Below are 16,672 nucleotides of genomic sequence, written 5' to 3'. Positions count from 1 at the left end.
TCCTAGATCCTTATCAAATTTGCTCAACATCCAATTTTTTTTTTCGGATAAGCTGCAATTGAATCAAAGCTGCTGTGTGGGCGTATTCCACGCTTTGCGTGGCTATCTTTACTTATGGCAATTGACCAGATCCATTCCTTGTTCACATGTTTCTTTTCTGAGGTTTAACCTAGTTGATTGTTTATGATTGGTACAGTCCTCCTCCACTTATAAAATGTTATCTATGTAAAACTTATAACACCAATAATAAGTGGTCATTGGATTTTCTAGAAAAGATAAATATTCTGCCCAGTAGGCCTACATGATATCAAAGTATGTTGCTGATATATTACTTTGATCATGATCATTCATCCACAATGCAACTCTAAAACCTATTTTTATCACTAGGTTTTCACATAATATTCTTCAAGTTCAATGTATTTTTCATTGAAACATAATACAGTAGTGATTGTATGAGATGAGATAGAAATGTTATGTATAGAAGAGATGATGTTAGTTTACTTACATCATGATACTGTCTAGCATGTTTATTGTAACAAAATTCATGTTTCCACCAACCTGTTCCCTACAAAATATAAATTCAACTACAACATTCTCTATATTTAAAGGGGCATTATGGGAGATTAATTAAGAGTTGACAATTCTCGCTATAAAAGTTAAAAAATAGATAACGTAAATAGAATATGCTGAAAATTTCAGTCAAATTGCTTCACTCTGAACCAAGATATTAGCAATTGAATTTTAGGCCTAGACTCGATCATCATTACTAAAGTTGGTACTATACAAAGTCTTGATTATTCCTTTTAAGGTTTAATTATTTTTCATAAAATGTATTCCAATCCGCTAAATAAGCATTCTTAGAGTATTCCTAATAGATTCCAATATGTTGTAGTAGATAAAGCATCTATAGAGCGGAGGCTCAGTGGGGGGGGGGGGAAGAGTCCATCAAATGTGCACAAAACCAGACCCAACACTTCTATAGTAAAATTTTGCGTAGAATATGTTGCCGAGCGGGGCATTTTCGTGATATTTGAGGACAAAGGTCAAATGAAGTCATTTACACTGAAAGTGAATGTGCAGCCATTCCTATATCATGCAAACATTGTGAAACTAAATAGGAGAAGTTTCGATTTGACAGTTTTTACTCATTTTTGAAACAGGTTTTGAAGTGTTTTTGTCCTATTGTGCAAGATCTTTTTTGACATTCCAAAGTAAACGTACGGTGCAAAGACCCCCCTAAAGATATATTTCAAATCTTCCTATTATTAATTAGAACATTTTTCTCTTTAGTTTTTATATTTTACGCCGACGTGTATTGCTTTAAATCTTTCTACGTTCAAAAACTTGACCTTTTGACCTCCAGGGTCACAAAGAACAAAGGTGAATTTAGTAAGTTCACAATTTTATTAAAAGAGTGATTAGTTTCGATCATGAAACAAGAACGACTGTGTGCTCACTTTCAGTGTAAATGACCTCACTTGACCTTTAACCCTGAATATCTCGAAAACGCCCCAACGGCGGACTGATTACCACTCAGCATCATATTCTATGCAAAAAAATACTCTAGAAAAGTTGGTCCTGGTTTCGCTGCCCCCCCCCCCCTCCCCAACCTCCTAATGAGGCTCTAGACTACAGTGAAATTGATATAGCAAACACATTTTTGTAAATATATAATCCAAATACATTCACTTGATCTGATATATTTGTTGTTATATTGCTTGCAATGTCTGTGTAGTGTTGTTTGTGTTGAATTGACCCATTAAATTCTATCTGAAGTAGACTACATTCAAATGATGATAATTTTTTTGAGAACATTATATCACAACAATATGTATATCAGCGGGTACAAGGCAAGATACGCCCATATTTTGCAAGAGATGGATAGAGAACAAGCTAAAAACAGAAATTTTTTCGTACAATCAAGGGCCATAATTGAGAAAGTTAAGGCCTGAAGTGCGCAAATATCGAAAGGGACCGAAATCTTTAGGACATAACATATATATTTTAAGTTTCATCAAAATTGGATAAAAATTGTAACCTCTAGAGGTTCCACAACCTTCGTATTACATACTTTTCCGCAATTTGCGTACAAAGAGCAGCTATTTTTGTCAGGCAGTTTAGTGATATATTTAAATGGTTTTTAAAATCGGATAAAAAATTGTGACCTCTAGAGAATCCACAAGCTAAAAAACACGATTTTACGTACAATCAAGGGCCATAATCCAGGAAGTTACGGTCTGATATGCGCGAATAGCGAAAGGAACCAAGATCTTTGGGTTATAAACATGTATTTCAAGTTTCATCAAAATCGGACCAAAATTGTGACCTCTACAGGGTCCACAACCTTGATATACCATAAGTTTACACTATTTGCTTATTTTGTCCAGCAGTTTTGGTCCGATTTTCACAAAATTCGAACTCTACCAACATTACAGTGCAACAGTAATATATTCAAACATTTTTTTTAAATCGGATAAAAATTATGACCTCTATACGGTCCACAAGCTAAAAACGCAATTTTATCGTACAATCAGGGGCCATAATTCAGGAAGTTACGAACCGATATGCGTGAATATCAAAAGGAACTAATATGTTTGGGTTACAAACATACATTTTAAGTTTCATCAAAATCAGATACAAATTGTGACCTCTAGAGTGTCCACAAGCTAAAAACATGATTTTTCATACAATCAGGGACCATAATCCATGAAGTTATGGTTCGATACATGCCAGACCTATATTTCAAGTTTTGTCAAAATCAGATAAAAATTGTGACCTGTAGCGTGTCCACAAACAAATTTAGGACCGAAGTCAGGTCGGACAGGGGCGACGGCATAATACATCCACATGAAAATGTGGGCGTATAAAAAATAATTGTAATATGAAAACATTTTTTACCCCTTGTAAACAGTAATCACTGCTGAGGAAATCACGAAGTATTTGTTTATCTGTATTAGGACCAAGTGTTGGTGTAGGTGGGGTGGTAGCTTTAGGTGTATGATATACTTTTACTTTATTTATCGTATCTCCATCACTTACAGTAATCTCTTCTTTAACTATGCCTTCATCCTATATAATATATATTTCACATTCTTAATAGACTATTTTCAACATTTTAAAGAACACATTATTCACATTTAACAAGCCAACAGTGTGGCTGATGTCCCCCGCCGAAATCCCCAAATAAATAGATGGCACATATTAATTAATCGCACATCTATTTTTTTCAAAAGTATCGAGCAATCAAACTGGTTATCAACTATACACTAAGTTTCATCACTCTCTATCAGATAGAATCAAAGTTATCTTGTCCCAAAGCATCGACCAAGAAAATTGCTTAGCTCTGCTTAGCTTTAGCTCGATATGTTAATCATTGAACTCAGTCAAGAAGAACATCTACATCAAGTTTAAACATTCTACCTCAATTAGAAGCAGAGTTGTTATGTTCAAAAGTCTTGACCAATCAAAATGTTTATTGCTCCTTAGCCTAAGCAGATAATGCTCAATATCGAACTTAGTCAAGGTATTGATGTGATAAAACTATACACCAAGTTTCATCACTCTCACTTAATTGGAACTAAAGTTATTGTGTCCCAAAGCATCAACCAATCAAATTGCTTACCTCTACTTACCCTGGGGATCACATGGCTAAGTGGGTAAGACGCTAGCTCGCTAGCCTGGAGGTCGGGTGTTCGATCCCTGCAAAGTTCATCCAGATTTTCCGGCGTGGTTCTGTTCTCCCTTGTGCTTACCCTAAGCAGAAAATGATCATCTTCGAACTCCATCAAGGCATTGACCTAATAAACACCTACACCAAGTTTGAACATTCTAAGTCAATTAGAAGGAGAGTAATTGTGTCCCAAAAAATGTGACGGACGACAGACAGACAGACAGACCCATTTTAATAGTCCCCTGCTTTCTTCAAAAGGCGGGGGACAATAAAAATTACTGTTGGCTGGAAAAACCAGCCGCTGCCAGGCAGGATATGCCCACATTTTTCAAGGGATGGATAGAAAACAAGCTAAACAAGATAGGTTGCCAGGCAACAAAACATACGCCCACAGCAGCTAAATCGTCCGAGCGGTTCTCAAGGGTTGTCGCATATTTATTCCTTTGTAGGTAATTGGGGGCCTTTACAAGACAGTTCCATACAGATGAGATTATAAATTTTGTCGTTTGAGGGTTTACAAGGTTCTACAAACTGAAACAAGGGTCTCAACTCTGGAAGTAATCTACAGAAATTGTTGAAATTTGACAGGCTTCTTCGTTTTACTAATTTAAATAATGCATATAAATTTCATACAGATCACATGATCACTTTTGTCATTCACAATCGCCATAACTCTAGAAATTATTGACGGAAATTGCTGAAATTCAATAGACCTGTTTCACAAATTTAAATGATGCATATAAATTTCATACATATTGGATGATAACTATCATCAATCGAGCATTTACAAGGTTTAACAAAGTGAAACAAGGGCAATAACTCTAGAAGTAATTATTGTAAATTGCTGAAATTCAATAGGCTTTTTCGTTTCACTAATTTACATCATGCATATAAATTTCACAAAGATCGGGTGATAACTTTTTGCGTTAGAGCGTTCACAAGGAACAATAAAGTGAAACAAGGGCCATAACTCTAGACGTAATAAACGGAAATTGCTGAAATTCAATAGGCTTCTCTGTTTCACTAATCTAAATACTGCATATAAATTTCACAAAGATCGAATGATAACTTTGGGCGTTAGAGCGTTCACAAGGTTCAATAAAGTAAAACAAGGGTCATAACTCTAGACGTAATAAAAGGAAATTGCTGAAATTCAATAGGCTTCACCATTCTAAATAATGCATGTAAATTTCAGAAAGATCGGATGATAACTTTTGGAGTTAGAGCGTTCACAAGGTTCAATAAAGTGAAACAAGGGCCATAACACTAGACGTAATAAACCGAAATTGCTGAAATTCAATAGGATTCTTCGTCTCACTAATTTAAATAATGCATATAATTCTCAGAAAGATTGAATGATAACTTTTGACGTTAGACCTTTCACAAGGATCAATAAAGTGAAACAAGGGCCATAACTCTAGACGTAATAAACGGAAATTGCTGAAATACAATAGGCTTTTTCGTTTCAGTAACCTAAATAATGCATATAAATTTCAGAAAGATCGGATGATAACTTATGACGATTAGAGCGTTCACAAGGATCAATAAAGTGAAATACGGGCCATAACACTCGACGTAATAAACGGGAATTGCTGAAATTCAATAGGCTTCTTCGTTTTAGCAATCTAAATAATGCCCATAAATTTCAGAAAGATCGGATGATAACTTTTGACATGAGAGCGTTCACAAGGATCAATAAAGTGAAACAAGGGCCATAACTCTAGATGTAATAAACGGAAATTGCTGAAATTCAAAAGGCTTCTTCGTTTTACTAATTTAAATCATGCATATAAATTTCACAAAGATCGAATGATAACTTTTGGCGTTGGCGCGTTCACAAGGTTCACTAATTTAAATAATGCATGTCAATTTCAGAAAGATCGGATGATAACTTTTGGAGTTAGAGCGGCGTTCACAAGGTTCAATAAAGTGAAACAAGAGCCATAACTCTAGACGTAATAAACGGAAATTGCTGAAATTCAATAGGCTTCTTTGTTTCACTAATTTAAATAATGCATGCAAATTTCAGAAAGATCGGATGATAACTTTTGGAGTTAGAGCGTTCACAAGGTTCAATAAAGTGAAACAAGGACCATAACGCTAGACGTAATAAACAGAAATTGTTGAAATTCAATAGGCTTCTTCGTTTCACTAACTTAAATATTGCATATAAATTTCACAAAGATCGTATGTTAACTTTTGGTATTAGAGCTTTCACAAAGTTCAACAAAGTGAAACAAGGGCCATAACTCTAGACGTAATAAACGGAAATTATTGAAATTAAATAGGCTTCTTCATCTCACTAGTGTAAACAATATATATCAATTTTAACACAATTGGATGATAACTTTTGGCAATAGAGCGTTCACAAGAAATTGTGGCCGATGGACGGACGGGCGGATGGACCGACAGACGGACGGACGAGGGCGACGGCAATATACGTCCACATTTCAATGTTGGCGTATAAAAAAACGATTTTTCATAACATCAAGGGCCATAATTCAGGAAGTTACAATCCGATATGCCCAAATTTCGACACCAACCAAGATCTTGGGTTATAAACATGCATTTCCAGTTTCATCAAAATCGGATCAAAATTGTGAGCTCTAGAGGGTCCACAACCTTGATATACCAGATGGTTTCACTATTCGCGTCGATGACCCATTTTGTCTGGCAGTTTTGGTCTGATGTTCATGCAATTTGAACTCAACCAACAATACGGTGTAACGGTGACATATTTTAACATTTTTTTTTTTGATCAGATAAAAATTGTGACCTCTTGAGAGACCACAAGCTAAAAACACAATTTTTCGTAAAATCAGGGGCCATAATTCAGGAAGTTACGAACCGATATGCGTGAATATCAAAAGGAACTAATATGTTTGGGTTATAAACATGTATTTCAAGTTTTATCATAATCGGATCAAAATTCTGAGCTCTAGAGGGTCCACAACATTGATATACCATATTTTTACGCTATTTGAGTACGAGGGGCAGCCATTTTTTCTGCCAGTTAGGGTCCGATTTTTACGAAATTCGAACTCATCGGTGATATATTTAAACTTTTTTTTAAATCAGATAAAAAAATTATGACTGATCTAGGGTCCACAAGCTAATAATGCCATTTTTCGTACAATTGGGGGCCATAATTCAGGAAAATGAAAAGGAACTGAGATCTTTGGGTTATAAACTTTCATTTCAAGATTCATAAATATCAGAGGAAAATTGTGACCTCTAGAGGGTCCACAACCTTGATATACCATATTTTTACACTATTTAAGAACGAGAGGAGGCCATTTTGTCTGTCAGTTTTGGGCCAATTCTCATATATTTAAACGGTTTTTAAAATCCGAACTCCAATCAAAATTACGGTGATATATTCAAACATTTTTATTTAATCGGATAATAATTGTGACCTCTAGAGGGATCACAAGCTAAAAACACGATTTTTCGTACCATCAGTGGCCATAATTCAGGAAGTTAGGATTCGATACGCGCAAACATCGAAAGGAACCAACATCTTTCGGTTATAAACATGTATTTCAAGTTTCATCAAAACGGATCAAAATAGTGACATCTAGAGGGTCCACAACTTTGATATACCAGATGTTATACACTATTTGCCATTTTGTCCGGCAGTTTTAGACCGATTTTCATGAAATTTAAACTCAGCCAAAATTATGGTGTAACTGTGATATATACTGAGCGCCATGGAAAACGCATCACTTATTTTTTCGTATAACAAAATGATCCTATAAACATATCTTATTTATTTTGCTTCTTATTGTGAACAATATTCAAATGGGAACACGTCAATAACAACACATTTGTACACTTATGGATGTTTAATCTGTAACCAACGGTACAAAGTCAGAGGGGTCAAAACCAAAAGTATGACACGGATGTCAGTAGCGCGTGTGTCCTCCACGGACTCTTACGCACGCTGTGCAGCGACGTCGCATGGAATTTACCAATGTTTGAAAGAAGGCCTGAGGCAAATTGTTCCATTCTTGGACAAGAGCAGCTTCTAAAGCAGCAATGGTGTGCATCTGTGGTCTCCGATACAGACGGCGTCCAATCTCATCCCAGACATGTTCTATCGGTGCCGTGTCCAGAGACATGGCTGGCCAGTCCAAGACATTGATGTTGTTAGCAGCCAGGTAGTCCATACTAAAACAGGCGGTATGCGGACGTGCATTATCCTGTTGGAAGTGCTGAAGCTGTGGGTGCGCTCGAAACATCGGAACAATTGGTTGCAAGACATCATCACGGTAGGCTACAGCATTAACGCGACCCCTGCAAATGTGTAGGGCGGTCCGGTGATGAAATGTGAAGCCTCCCCACACCAATACACTTCCCCCACCCCATCGATTCGTTTTGAAGATGCAGCAGTCTGCAAGACGTTCCCCAAGACGTCTCCACATCACTGAAGAGCACACTTTGCCAGTCTACTCTTCTCCATGTCTGGTGTCCTTGAGCCCATATCAAACGCCGCTAACGGTGATGATCCCTGAGGATAGCTCCAACATAAGGTCGTTGTGCACGGAGTCCTATTTCTCTTAGACGACGTCTTACGGTGTTGGCACTTACTGGTCCTTGACCTCCGACGACTTCTGCACCTGTTCGAGTCGCTGGGCGGAATCTGTCACGCAGATGAGTGACCCTGATGTAGCGGTCTTGAGCCTGGGTTGTAACGCGTTGTGGACCAGGACGTTGACGGTCACGTGTTGATCCAGTAACTTGAACACGTTCCACCAACCTTACAATAGTAGATTGATGACAATTGAAGTGTCTGGCAATAGCACGTGTAGACATGCCAGTCCTGGGCCCTTATTCACGAAAACTTAAACTAAGATACAATCAAAATTTTAAGAAATACTGCAATTCGATTGGCTGACCAGTAAAATCAATTTGCATATATCCAATGAAGTTGCAGTATTTCTTAAAATTTCGGTTGTAACTTAGTTTAAGTTTTCGTGAATAAGGGCCCTGGAGATTCCCATGGCTTCATTCCGTTGATTTTCAGTAAGTCTCGGCATCTCTAGCTCGATTCCTTCACACGTCCAACAACAAATTACGACAGATTGACGTTTCACAGTTCATGTACTGCAACATGCTTTTATAGGGCTCACACACAATGCTGCACGTGAATAGTGGGTTTTTCATGTGCATCTCGTGCAATTTTTTTTTGGTGCACACGGGCCGATATTTTTTGCGTTTGGGAGCATTGTGTGAAACGATAGTTCATAGTATTGAATAATATTATACATACAAATCCACCTAGTAATAAAATATTTGGGGAAAAAAGTGATGCGTTTTCCATGGCGCTGAGTATATTTGAACGTTTTTATAAATCGGATAATAATTGTGACCTCTAGAGGAACCTGAAGCTAAAAAAGTGATTTTTCGTACAATCAGGGGCCATAATTCAGGAAGTTACGATCCGATATGCGTGAATATCGAAAGGAACTAAGACCTTTGTGATATAAGCATAAATTTAAGGTTGCTTCAAAATTGGAAAAACATTGTGACCTCTAGATGGTCTACAACCTTAATACCACATATTTACACCATTTGCGTTATATATAATTTTTTCTTATTACCACATTTTATCTTTGAAATCTAAAAATTAGAGTTTAAATATATGATATATACAATTACAAATTATTTGTTTTTAAAACACAATCTTCCAGATCTAAAGGTTTCACTTAAAGTTTTTCAAGCAGCCCCACGTTTTGTCAAACAATCAGAAAGTTGATGACTGTTTGGAACCCACTCAATTTTACCAATTTCCCCGTTCTCCAAATTTTGCTTAACAATTGCAATATCAATACGTAAACGTTTTTCCTGAACAAGTTTTGTAGAATATACATTATCATACAGTGACTTATTATCAACATAACAAAAAATTGGAATTTTACAATAACTACAGTGCTGTATTTACAATCTCACTTAAAATCGCTCCGACATAAACTGCCATGTCTAGAGCATCACATAATGCTAAGGTTTCTGCAGCTATAGTGCTCTTTACAACCCTCCTAATTTTCTTGGAACACCACACTATTGGACAAACTAAATCAGAACTACCCTGTAAAAATATTACATATCCCTCAGCACTTGAAACATTATCACACAAATTTGCATATGAAGCATCAGAAAATACAATAACCATAATGTCTTTTAAAGAACCTAAACAAGGAAACATTACTTTACAACTGTCACCTTTCAGCTTCTTTACACATTTATGTGCTAATATTAAATGCTCAATTTTTGGCCTTTTCATGGAAACACCTAAATTTAAAATATAGATCTGGACGAGATTGATTTGAAACCCAACTTAACTGTCCAATGACTTCTCTTAAATTGGTAATTTCAAATTCATTCAAATCACCATCCTTATTTTGATACCTAGCGCCATTTATATTAATATTTTCAACTTGCTTAATGTAAGATTCTTGGTGTAATATAATACAATTCTGTAATTCTAAGCCAATATACTTAAAGTAGCTAAGTCTCTAACTCAATATCATCCAAAGTCTTCAACATTGAAAACACGATTTTTTTGTCAAATTAAATCAACATTCATGTTGTGATCTTACCGGAAAAAAGATGGGCTTTTGATATCCAATATTTAAGACAAAATAAACATTTTACCATTGGTACACGAATCGTGTACCATAATGCGCTTCAGCCCCAGTTGTATCAAGAGACTCGAGGGACGAGGCTAGACACATTGCATCAAATCAAACGGCGTATGTAGACTGGAATAACCAGACGCTAGAAATTTGCACTTGCTTGAGACTGCTGGCTTATTTCGCCGAACATAACTGATTTGAAATTGGAGTAAAAATGGAAACCATTGAATGTAAATGAGTTTATATACATTCATATTACAGTATTATATGCGTTGCGACCCACTTTTGTCAATTTCTAGGTCCCAAATGTTAGCGATTTAGCTCCTTTAAATAAGCCTGATTCTTGTTTACCACTTACAAATGATTCAAGTACTTTATCTATAACCGAAGTTTTAAACTTATCATTTCCACACCATAGAAAATCATCAACATGAGTCAGAAACAAACCAGATATACAATTTTCATAAAAGAAAAAGAAAAATGCAGGATCAATGCTAGATATTGTACATCCTATATCTTAAGTAAATTATTTTTCACACTCATATAGCAATTCCTGGATGCATCACTTAATCCATAGACACATTTTATCAGTTTCCAGATAATACCTATAGCATCCACCTCTCTTGGAGGTTTTAAATACACTTCACGAGAAATATCATCTCCCTGCAGGAAAGCTGCTTTGAAGTCAATTGATTGACATGCCCAGTTCATTGTTGTGGCTAATGAAAGAAATATTCTTAAAGTTTCTTTTGTAGCAGTAGGCGAATCTGCCTGTATATCTGATTCTTCAAACCCACGAGCCACTAAACGAGCTTTCAGAGATTCGTTGTTATTGATCATTTTCTTTGTTATCACCCATCTAGTTGAAAGTGTTGGTTGCCCTCGATCTGGCACTTCCTCATACACTTTAAAACGTTTCCAATTGTCTAATTCTGCATGCTTAGCTAATTTCACATCAGACGACGCTTCATTTATTTCTACTATCTCACCACATTGGTCTGAAGGTTTCCATTCACTCAAGTCATTCACAAAATCTACACCTTTTGCATTATCATCACCACTGTCTCTAATATTCAAATACGCCCAATTTCTACCCGTCGCTTTACCACCTCTACTCAATACTGTCGCTTCAATCCACTGATCGCTATTTTTCAACTTATATTTAATTTGCTCATTATTACATGGTAAATCCGTTAACTTTTGAACAGTTCTGGTGCCAATTCTACCTACAGTTTAATTTTCTTTCTGAGTTACCAAATCTTCATCACTATCGGATTCAACCGATACAATTTTATCATTTTCATTTCCATCCAATTTATCTTCATTAACTTTATCATTTTTCTGCTCAGTGAATTCTTCTCCAACCTTGGTTAAACGACATGGATGAATTCTTACATATACACTACCGTGTCGAACAAAAACCACTTTTCCGTCCTGCCCAATCACTTTACCAGGTCCTCTCCACTTGTCGTCTCTTTTATAATGAACAAGTTCCCCTTGTTCGAATGGACCACTAGATGTGCTGATTTGATGTCTTAATGCCCTACGAATTCTTTCAGAGGCTTCTGCCTGAATGAAAGCTCTTCTTCCAGCATGTAACGCGTTCAAATGGCTGGCAAATTTTGCACTAATTGTTTTCCCTTCTAAAGCAGGAGGTTTATCTTCCATAAATGATGGTAAATTTGGGTTCACACCAAAAACAAGTTGATGGGGGCTCCACCTATAAACCATCTGTAGGCTGTTTTTCGCATTCACGGCCCAGGCTAATGCTACCCTAAGTTTCATTTGTGGATCGTCCTCCAAAAGCTTAGATACACAATCGTCTGCAACTGAATGATTCCGCTCACAAAGTCCGTTCTGCCAATGACTCCTGGCAGCTGTATTAATCACCTGAATATTCAAATTTTCGCACTTGTCCCTGAATTGATCATTCGCAAATTCACCACCATTATCAGCAAAAAACTTTTTAGGAGCACCAAAACCACCACCTATCCATTTTACCATAACTTCCTCTACTATGATATCAGGGGTCTTTTGATAAATAACACTTGCCAAACTGAATCGTGTTGCAAGATCAATTAAATGCAAGAAATAAACATTTGTATTCCACTGTTTCAAATCCATTGCTACACATTCATTAAATTCTGTAGCCATTGGGGTACATACTACCGGTCGGGATGGAGTCCGTTTATAACGTTTACATACTTGACAATTATCCGAGATTTCATCAATAACCTTCTGAAATTCTGTTTCATAAAATCCAGCATCTTTTGTTAAGGTTTTTAGTCTACAACTTGTGGGATGCGTAAATTGTTTATGAAGTTTTTGCACCATTTTATATTTTTCGGTAGTACCCTCAGCCTGAAAAACTTCAAATGCGTCTCTAATATCTATATTAGATTGTTCTAATATACAATAATGTCCAGCCGTAAAACAATGGAGTTTTACATCTGTGCCGAATATTTGTGCAGAATCATTTTTTAGATCAAGTTTTACTTTAGCACGTTTCATAGTATATCACTATCTTCCACATCTGTTTCTAAAACACATTCCTAATGGTTTCAATTTACAACCCCCTCCAAATTTGAAAATAGTATCACTATCTAACCGTTCAATACCCTGGCGTTCCCTATCACTTAAACTGTCTAGATAACATTGAAGCCGCCACTTACCTGCAACTGTTGAAGAACATGCACTATCTAAAACTGCCGAATATAATGTTTCACTTGCAAATGTCTTCATTTCTATAGGCTCACTTCCGGTGAATGGAATAGCTATTTCTGGCTCTTGTGACTTACTCATGTTCTCGTAAGAATAGGGGCAGTCTATTACCAGATGTCGGATTGACTCACAACTACGACACTTTAATGGTGTTCCATCAAAGGACATAGGATTTATTGGTTTCGATACTTGATTACTCCGATAATACTGATTACGCTGATTACTTTGATAAAACACTCCTCTATATCCATAGTTAAATCCTCCTCTTATTCTTCCCTGACCTCTTCTAAAATCAAAGTTACTTCCCCTTCCGTATCTGCTTAAATTCCTCGCTTCCAACACATCTTCTTCTCTCTCGCTAATATAGGTGTCTTGTTCGACTTTAATACTAGATGACGCACTTTTGATACCATCACATGACAACAGAAATCGACTGCTTACCAAAGAATTTCTTTAATGAATTACCCATTTGTTTAAATAAAGTCTCAGTCTTACTGTAATCTACTCCAGTTAACACCAATTGACGATTTTTACTCTCTAACCCAGCTCCATCCAGTAATTTGAAGGCTAGAACAGCAGCAGGTAGATCCATTCTAAACTTCTTTGATCTGTTATATCTCTTTTCAAATTCACTGACGTAAACTTCAGTAAACATGTCTTTTTTTTTCTAAATTTGTCGAACTCTAAATATGCTTCATAAGCTTCTGTTAATTCATCCTTTTTGAATAGCTTGTCCATAAAATCTGTCAATTTTCTTACACCATCATCAGAACTAAGTTCATCAGTTGAAAGTTCATTAAACACTTTATCCCGAATTCCACTTGTATCCTTCTCATCCAGGCTTAGAGCTATGGCTAAAGCTTGCTTTTCAGCAGGTAAATCAGTTAAACGTCTCCATGCCTTGATTTCTTCCAGCCATCGACCATATGGTTTTTCTGAGCTATTAAAAGCTGGTGGTGTTTTGAAAGATGCAGCCTGTATATTCAACTTCAGGTAGAGATTTGGATTAACGCTCTGCTACCATGTTTAGTAGATTTATAATATTCTTTATTCAATCATCAGTATCAACTTTAGGCCACCTTCATATCACCTTCACTCCTATACACACACAGCCCATCTTGCTTCACTCCTCACCTGACCTGTGTGTATTCACAGCACACACCTGGATTGACATGCACTCACTCTCACTGTACACCTCACTCACACACCACTAGCAGACGACATAGTTAACAATTTTGTTCGGCAATTTTGTCCGATTTTCACGAAATTCGAACTCAACCGTCATTAAGGTGTAACAGTGATATATTCAAACGTTTTTTTTTAAATCGGAATATACAAAAACATGATTTTTAAAATCAAATAATAATTGTGACATCTTGAGGGACCACAAGCTAAGAGCGTGATTTTTCGTACAATCAAGGGCCATAATTAAAAAAAGTTATAATCCGATAGGCGCGAATATAAAAAGGAAACAAGATCTTTTGAATATAAATATGCATTCCAAGCTTCATCAAAATCAATAAATCAATAACAGACGGGATGATTTGGACGTTAGAAACATTTTGACAATTTTAAGAAATTATGAACAGTGTTAAAAATGAACTCATTTTGATCAATTGAGAGGACAAACTGACCATTGAATAAAATACTAATATCTTGAAATTGCTGCTTTAGTAAACCAATAGTTTGACCTCGGGCACCCAAATGCAAGGAGCATACTAGTAGATAATGGCAACAATCTTCAAAATGGTGACTACACACGCAGGCGAGGCTATCCGTTAAATGTCTCAAAAACTTATGACCATTTAAATCGCTGCAGCCTAATCTCAGTTTACTATGTATTATTTGATTTTTTTCTATCTCCAATATAATAGTACTGTGGAATAATATGGTCGTTTTTAATCAAGCTTGAAACAAATGATGAGACAGAATTTGAATTTTGTACTTCGGGCTCCAATGTGTTCCATTCTCTGATCATGGACGGAATAAATGAATTTGAAAAAATGTTTGTTCTACAAAAGTACTCATCGAGGTTATTACAGTTTCTTAGACGATATGGTGATTTTTTCTTTAATATAAGGTTAGAAATATAAGAAGGAGCTAGACCATTGATTAACTTATAGAATAATTTTAATCTGTGTCTTCGTCGACGTTCAGCTAATGGAACAAATCCTATTTCTTTATAGAGTTTTGCATGGCTCCACAAATAGCCCTTAGTGCATCTAACTGTAAAGTTTCTAATTGTGAAACTAATTTGTTTGAACAACCAGCCCAAATTACGCCAGCATAATCAAAATGTGGTAAAATAAATCAAGTATAGATAATGTTTAATGATTTTCTATTAAGTCGATATTTTAAAGATCTAAAACAATTGATAAGTTTCCCTACTTTATAATTATTACAGATATGATTTATATGGACATCCCATTTGCAATTTGGTTGAAAGTTTAGCCAAAGATGTTTATGCTCCGATACTTCTTTTATTTGCACAGTGTCCAAGTACATGTGTGGTCTAGTTGAATTTATTTTAGTTGAAAAGTTTTTGTTTCAGTTTTTAGGGGGGTGAAAGTTACAAGCCATGTCTTTGACCAGTTATTAATAGTTATCAAATCATTATTCAGAATAGCCGCGTCCGCCTGAGGATTCGTTATTTGCAAATAAAGGGAAGTATCATCTGCAAACAGTCTAATATTCGAATTAATATCATTTACAATATCATTAATGTATAACAGAAATAAAAGAGGACCGAGAACCGATCCCTGTGGGACACCGGCAGGGTCAATCCTGGGGTCAGAGGAGGCACCACTAACAACTACTACACGCTTTCTATTTTTTAAATAATCAATAAACCAATCAAGCAGCCCCCCCCCCCTTTACACCAGACGCCCTCAGCTTATGACAGAGTCCAGCGTACCAGACTGTCAATAGCCCTGCTGATGTCACAGAGCACTGCTCTTGTATACTTTCCGTGATCTATGGCTTAACAAAAAGTGTGAGTTAAGTCAATTAGTTGATAGATAGCGCTATCTCCCTTTAAGAAGCCGCTTTGAAGCTAAAGGTCTAACAAATGTTTAACCTGAAACATAGCATCTACAGATATTTAGTTTTCTGGACAAGGGCCTATATAAGGTCAACCTTTCTTCAGATAGAATTTGAAGATAAAGGTCTAACAAATGTTTAACCTGTAACATAGCATCTACAGATATTTAGTTTTCTTGATGGAGTTCGAAGGTGAGCTTTTTCTGCTTAGGGTAAGCAGAGATAAGCAATTTGATTTGTTGATGCTTTGGGGCACGATAACTTTAGTTCTAATTAAGTTAGAGTGATGAAATTTGGTGTATAATTTTATTACATCAATAATACCTTGACTAAGTTCGATAATGAGCATTTTCTGCTCAGGGTTAACAGAGCAATAAGCAATTTGATTGGTCAAGACTTTGGAACACAATAACTCTCATTCTAATTGAGCTAGAATGTTCACACTTGGCATAGGTGTTTATTGGGTGAATGCCATGATGGAGTTTTAAGATGAGAATTTTCTGCCTAGGGTAAGCAGAGATAAGCAACAGGATTGGTTGATGCTTTGGGACACGGTAACTTTAGTTCTAATTAAGTGAGAGTGAGGACACTTGGTGTATAGTTTTAT

At 36.2% G+C, this 16,672-nt stretch overlaps 1 protein-coding gene across 7 annotated transcripts in view; it reads right to left on the bottom strand.

The window, feature by feature from the left end:
* LOC126820263 (endoplasmic reticulum lectin 1) overlaps positions 1-16,672 on the bottom strand; it is a 190,478-nt gene that overhangs the window by 49,353 nt on the left and 124,453 nt on the right. For 6 of the 7 annotated variants that reach the window (XM_056101270.1, XM_056101271.1, XM_050548109.2 and 3 more), the window contains 2 exons: positions 2,899-3,069; positions 506-565 (listed from right to left, as the gene is read on the bottom strand). In XM_056101270.1, coding sequence (XP_055957245.1) covers positions 506-565; positions 2,899-3,069 — 231 coding nt within the window. Of the gene's footprint in view, positions 1-505; positions 566-2,898; positions 3,070-3,632; positions 14,629-16,672 lie in introns of those variants that run through there. The other variant, XR_008788247.1, reaches the window with a different exon arrangement.

The sequence above is a fragment of the Patella vulgata genome, chromosome 5, assembly GCF_932274485.2.
Source record: "Patella vulgata chromosome 5, xgPatVulg1.2, whole genome shotgun sequence".
NCBI classification, from domain to species: domain Eukaryota; kingdom Metazoa; phylum Mollusca; class Gastropoda; family Patellidae; genus Patella; species Patella vulgata.
The sequence above is the reverse complement of the archived record's forward strand: the minus strand, read 5'-3'. Positions and strand labels throughout refer to the sequence as shown.